This window comes from Cetorhinus maximus, chromosome 17 (genome assembly GCF_964194155.1).
Source record: "Cetorhinus maximus chromosome 17, sCetMax3.hap1.1, whole genome shotgun sequence".
NCBI lineage: Eukaryota > Metazoa > Chordata > Chondrichthyes > Lamniformes > Cetorhinidae > Cetorhinus > Cetorhinus maximus.
In genome coordinates this window covers 104660887-104667284 of record NC_135895.1, presented here as the reverse complement: position 1 = coordinate 104667284, position 6398 = coordinate 104660887, and the positions used below count along the sequence as shown (strand labels likewise).

The following is a 6398-nucleotide window of genomic DNA, read 5'->3' as shown; positions in this document are numbered from 1 at the left end:
CATCAGTCTACTCTCTGTCATCAGCATGTTGATGGAAGGTGTCACCAACATGCTATCAAGAAGCACTTCCTCACCAATAGCCTGCACCTATGCTCAGTATGGGTTCCACCAGGGCCACTCAGCTTCATTACAGCCTTGGTCCAAACATGGGTGAGGTGAGAGTGACTGGCCTTGACATCAAGACAGCATTTGACCGAATGTGACATCAAGGAGCCCTAGCAAAACTGGAGTCAAAGGGAATCGAGGGGAAACTCTCCACTGGCTAGAATCATACTTGACACAAAGGAAGATGGCTGTGGTTGTTGGAATTCAATCATCTCAGCTCCACGACATCACTGCAGGAGTTCCTCCGGGTAGTATCCCAGGTCCAACCATCTTCAGCTGCTTCATCAATGATCTCATAAAGTCAGAAGTAGTGATGTTACCTGATGATTTCACATTGTTCAGTTCCATTCGCAAGACCTAGACAACATTCAAGCTTAGGCTGATAAGCGACAAATAACATTCACTTCACAAAAGTGCCAGGCAATGACCATCTATAACAAAAGAGAATCTAACTATCTCTCCTTGACATTCAATATCATTACCATTGCTGAATCCCCCACTATCAACATCCTGGGGGTTACCATTGATCAGAGACTGAACTGGACTAGCCATATAAATACTGTGGCTATAAGAGCAGGTCAGAGGCTAGGAATTGTGTGATGAGTAACTCACCTCCTGACTCTCCAAAGCCTGTCCACCATCTGCAAGGCACAGGTCAGGAATGTGATGGGATACTCCCCACTCACCTGGATGAGTGCAGCTCCAACAACACCAAGAGGCTTGATACCATCCAGGACAAAGCAGCCCACTTGATTGGTACCGTATCCACAAACATTCACTCCCTCCACCACCGACGCACAGTAGTAGCAGTGTGTACCATCTACAAGATACACTGCAGGAATTCACCAAGGTTCCTTCAACAGCATCTTCCAAACCTGTGACCTCTGCAACTTAGAAGAACTAGGGTAGCAGGTGCATGGGAACACCACCAGCTACAAGTTCCCCTCCAAGTCACACACTATCCTGACTTGGAACTATATTGTCAATCCTTTACTTTTGCTGGGTCAAAATCCTGCATTCCTTTCCTATCAGCACTGTGGGTGTACTTACACCACATGGACTGCAGCGATTCAAGAAGGCAGCTCACCACCGCCTTCTCAAGGGCAATTAGGGATGGGCAACTATTGCCTGTCTTGTCAATGATGCCCACCTTTTATGAATGAGTTTTTTTTAAAAATGTCACAGAGTGATGCCTGAACCCACAACCTTCTCACTCAGGGGAGTGCTACTAACTGTGCCAAGGCTGACTGTTATACTTTCAGTACTTGGTACTGTGTACGTTTCATGGATACCACTCTCTTTTCCCTCTCCCAACACCTATCCAACCCTTGCCCTCACCAAAAAAATACACATGGCATTATGTAGTACAACATTCTTTATTTCCACTTGGAGGAAATTAACCATAGAAACATAAATAATTCATGTACAAACTCGTGGTAGACAGTAAATTAACAACAGGACTTTAACACAATGTGGCTGTAAATATCTTGCCCCATCTTGGAGTCTGAACTGTACTAGAACTGACCAGTGACCAGCTGCAAATTGCCATTGCAAATTTCCAGCAATGTGAATGTTGTAAGAGAGCATGTTCGTTTACAGTCGAGAACTCAATAACATTCACTGCATTCGAAATCACCATCAAAAGCTTTATTAACCATGTTACTAGTCTAGGCCATCTATTAGCATGTTTCTGATTTAATGCCTTGCTTTATTATTCATTTACAATTTGGCTTTTGTAAAAGGGCTTTCAAATAATTTTTTAATTTTTATTCGGTTAATGTAAACTTCTTTTGTATGGCAACATAAGCCTGACGGTGTGTTAATTGCACATAAAGAACCCCGTACATTCCTGAGTGGAGTTGCACACTGCTCTAGTCTCAGAATCTTTCAACTCCAAGCAAGTTTACCACTATTACAGTTAATTACAAATTTTTTAAAACAGCATCCGTATGAATTCTTCCCCATGCAGAGACTTTCCAAACTGTATTTCCTACCGTGTGTAACCAATATCATAGAATAATTTATAGTGATGTACAATAAATAATTTATACAATAAACATAAGACACTTGTGTAAGAATATGATGCAATGTCCCGTCGTTTCTCACTGCAGTGTGTGCACCTTCATTTCCTTATTCAGCACATTCTTCACTATCACAGATACATCTCTTTCTGTCCAACTCCTTGAAAGACTTTTGCCTCCAAACCATGCCATTTGACAATGTCCCTTGTCACTAATTTCAAACTGTGCTTCCGCTCATGCCTTCCACTCATGGCCTCCGCTTCCATTAGTTGCTCTGTTAAGATCTCCTCAAGAGGCTCTCTGTCCAGGTTCACGTTTGGGACTGCCTGTTGATGTCTGACTGGCCAGTGATTCTTTCTGTTTGTTTAATCAGGTTTAGGTACAGTTCTGATCTCAGGAATCTGGCGTAGGAATCTTTCTCCATCAGGTTGTAAATCTTTTTCTGGGCCACATCAAAGCTGGAACAATTGGGTTTCAGAAGGTGGCTCTTAGTGAAGTCTTTAGTTTCATAATCAATATTAACCTATTTAGAAGTTAGAAGAAGAAAATAAATCCACAATTGTTCCTTTTTAATCTTAACATTGCTCTTACTGAAGTAATGGTTTAGTTTTACAAGAGCTGTTAAAGCAACACATTGCATACGGTCCACAATTACAAATGAAGGGACTGACCTCTTTAGGAGCATCTGTTTCTATGAATTCCAAATAAATCTTCTTTGCTTTGGAGACCCGTTTTGTCGGTGACTTTGTTTTCTTATAGTCTTCACAGGCCAGCCAGAATTCGATGTTCTCCTCACTGTACTCTGAACGGAGGAATGCTCTGAAGGCAGCCAGACCATCTGCCAAAAGAAGGGGAATTAAACTGTGATTGCTGAAGAGCTTTTAGTGGTTCTGTTTAATTTAAAGGTGAAACAAATATGTTCCATGTTTTCAATCTTGCAAAATTTCATGATAAATTAGGCGTTAGTTTTATTTTTAATCTTAACATTGGAAAAGAGGTTTTGAAGTGTGATAATGATCTGAAGGGGGTTTCTGATGATGGATTGATGGCGAACAGGGTGTTCAAAGATGTTGTTGAGTCATTATTGCTAGTATCCCCCTTATACATTGCTCCTCTCTGGTGAGGCATGTTCAAAGTCCCAAAACTCCATCAAGAACTTTGCCAGAAATTTAAATGAAAACTATATGCTTCTAATATCCATTTGGGCTTAGCTAGACTGGGGAAGATCATGGGAAAGGGTTGTCTGGGAGTTGTCAACAGGCTGAGACGTTAGTCTGCTCGTAGTTTCTCACCATGATCCCTAAACTGGTGAGTCAGTGGCAGCTCCGACCTTGGAACTTTCTAGAAGCAAAAAGCTGCGACCAGCACATCTGTGGGCATTTAATCCCATCACACTCCTATCACCCAGAGTTTGTAATTGCATTCGGTTTGTTAGGTTGGCTTAGATGTTACCTGTTCACTTCCCATATTTTAACCATCTTTATCGGATAATGATTTAATGCAGTCAAAAGCTATAAGCCTTGTACTAGGTTCTATAGAACTTGCAGGGGGCTTTTCTATTCCCATAGGATCACTGATTTTTGGAATAGGTTGCCAACTTGTTCCGTGGGTACAGATTCAAACAGGAACTGGACCAGCTCCCAGGAGGAGGTTAATGTTGCTGCACACAGGTGGATTGTTTGACAGTGTACCTTGTGGTCATTGTTACCTCCTGTAACTCGCTTTTGACCACCTTTGCATGTCGGAGGACAATTTCCCACATTTAATTTTTACACTGACCTTTGGCCCAACCCTCAGTTTGTCATTTTTTTTTAATGGGTGAATTATTTTGCAAGTTTGAAGCCTGTGCTCAAACACTTGAAAACATTTGGCTTAAAATCATTAAATAAATCTGAATAAGCTCTGTAATTTCTTTTTCAAAACCCTCTTGGATCACGCTTTAATGGAATCATTGTAGCAGAATTTCTAGAACTATCTTGTCAACTGATGTCAATTTAACACAATAACTTAATGAAAAGCCCTTACAGAGCCCTTATTATGGTCGCACAAAAAACAGACGCCTACTTACATTTATGAGCAAGCATCTTGTCCAGGGATTGTCTCCATTTCTTTGCTTCCTCTGAGGAGGGCCTGGTTGGAGAAAAAAAAAGTACAATGGTTTTCTTTAGTATTGTGTATTTGACAAAATAGAAGTGAAGTGTATTTAGAGGTTGGTTACTCTGCTTCTCGTGCCGTGACTGGCAGTGTACTCACCTGGACTTTACTTTCTCTATCTTGTTTGCTTGGACAGAACTATACGATTTCTCTGACATCTGCAGAAAAACTCCTAACCGGGACTTAATCCCCTTCGCCCTGAAAATAGAAAATATTCTTGGTCACAAAAAGGAAATGTACAGTTTCTGATGTTCCTAGGGCAATTATGAATTTACGTCATTTTTTAATTTAAGTATTGTGCCATTGTATTAATCCCTTATTGCTAATTTTACTATCTAGTGGGTGGAATTTCCTTCCTACTCTCCATATAGTTTACTATTTGAAGACATCTGTTTCCCTTTCTGTATTTCCCAGTTATATACTTTATGGATTTACTGAGGTGATGTCATTCGTGCCTCAATTTAAATCTATTTCTTCTTTGAACTTGGTGCCAGCTCATTTGTTCTGCAGATGGTTCTGCAGTACACCCTGGCTATGCCACAGCAGCATCAAGTTACAAAGTATAATAATCCTATTGCCGCTGCCAAGAGGAACTAAGACAATTCAAAACTTAAGAGTAGTCATGATTTTTAAAGCTGTTCATGTCTGGAAATTAATTTTGATTAAAATAAAGGAGACACAAAATATAGGGAGCGTACGGCACCTCTGTCCATAAGAAAGCAAGAAAAGATCATATTTTGGGTTCTGATGAAGGGGCGCTATCCAAAATATTAACCTGTTTTTTTTCTTTTAGAGGCTGTTTTCAGCTTGATCTGTTTTCATTTTGGGTTTCAAGTGTTTGCAGGCATTTGTGGCTATTTCTGAATTTGAAAAGAAGGAACTTGGGACAAAGCGCAACCTCTTTTTACAATTACATGGAAAGACCTCTTGCTAACTCCGCTAACTTACTGCCTGGACAGCAAACGTAGGTTTGAGCCCCGCTACAAATTTGTTTGGCTTGGTCTTTCAACATTTTATGGATCTCAAGCCCTCGGTGGATGAAAATGGATTGACAATTAAAATCAATTTCAGTTGCCACCAAGATAATTAAAAGAGCATTTTCCAGAGTTATCCCAATGCACAAAACATATTTTGCTTTATTTTAAGCTATTGTGAAGTTTTAATCACATTGTCTAGTATAATTGGCTCTGCTGCACGTCTTTATACCACAGCTTTGTGAAAAGAACTCTGATCTACCACCTATGGTCCACCTCAACTTACATAAGTAACTAATACAGCAAAATATAAAACCTGAGGTATCCAAGTTTTAACTACTAAATACATTATTCTTTCTGAAGTCAAAGAAAGCAGTTACTTCAGTAGCCTTCCACTATTCAAAGACATTCTTCATATTGTAACATACCTTTCTAAGCAGCAGCTTGGTAGTGATGATAGTCCTCGGCACATTTTTATTGTTAATGGGAGCTGTTAAATCTCCTTCACAAAATTTCTTCTGGGTATAGTAGTAGTCTTACATGCACAGACTGAATGCTTCAGCTGGGCTCAGTGTCTTATATACAAAAGCTGCTTGGAGTGCAGCCAGTTGTTTAACCAATAAAGGGACTGCAGGAAACTGACAAGGTTAAACTACCAACAGCTCTGGAGTTGGATGATGACGTTTTTTGTGCGTGGAATTTCCCAGCCTGATAATATGATCATTTATTAAACATCAAATTATTCATTCCTCGTATGTATGGATCATTAACTCTAGAGCCTATTTAAATACAATTGTTTTCTGATGCTGCAAGAATATAAATATTGAAAGAGGAGGAATTGCATTTTTTTTAACTTCCTCTTTACCGCTACTAACTTTGCCTCCCATAGAATCATCCATCCACTGAATTAATATGAGGGAAGTATATTGACGGATAATGGAACTTATTAAACTTGCTCTAGATGCAGCCCAGAAATTTCCTGATCTGGGAGTGCAGTATTATCAAAGCAGCATTGGGAAGAGGTTGGAATTGTTCAACAACTTCTTGCTCTGTCAGTCGATCCCCTCGTAAAGTGTCTCGAGATGTTTTGTAATGTGAGAGGTGATATATAAGTGCTCGTTGTATGCATTTTGTTTTGGTTTTG

The 6398-nt window shown here is 39.9% G+C and overlaps 1 protein-coding gene across 1 annotated transcript; it reads right to left on the bottom strand.

Annotated features, from left to right (window-relative positions):
• Positions 1–1462: 1462 nt before the first annotated feature.
• On the bottom strand, positions 1463–5820 carry LOC144692665 (regulator of G-protein signaling 5-like). The gene is made up of 5 exons (XM_078561749.1): positions 5683–5820; positions 4380–4478; positions 4195–4256; positions 2798–2964; positions 1463–2649 (listed from the first exon to the last, which is right to left on the bottom strand). The coding sequence occupies exons 1-5, from the start codon at positions 5724–5726 to the stop codon at positions 2437–2439; spliced, it is 585 nt and encodes a 194-aa protein (XP_078417875.1). The 5' UTR covers positions 5727–5820; the 3' UTR covers positions 1463–2436.
• Between the last annotated feature and the right edge of the window lie 578 nt (positions 5821–6398).

What these genes read in the sequence shown, in the direction of transcription:
- LOC144692665 (XM_078561749.1), bottom strand. Translation starts at nt 5,726, where the DNA reads ATGTGCCGAGGACTATCATCACTACCAAGCTGCTGCTTAGAAAG. An exon ending in CCAAGCTGCTGCTTAGAAAG is followed by an intron (nt 4,479 to 5,682) that starts GTATGTTACAAT and finishes TTCTATTTTCAG; the next exon opens with GGCGAAGGGGATTAAGTCCC. An exon ending in AAACAGATGCTCCTAAAGAG is followed by an intron (nt 2,650 to 2,797) that starts GTCAGTCCCTTC and finishes ACTTCTAAATAG; the next exon opens with GTTAATATTGATTATGAAAC.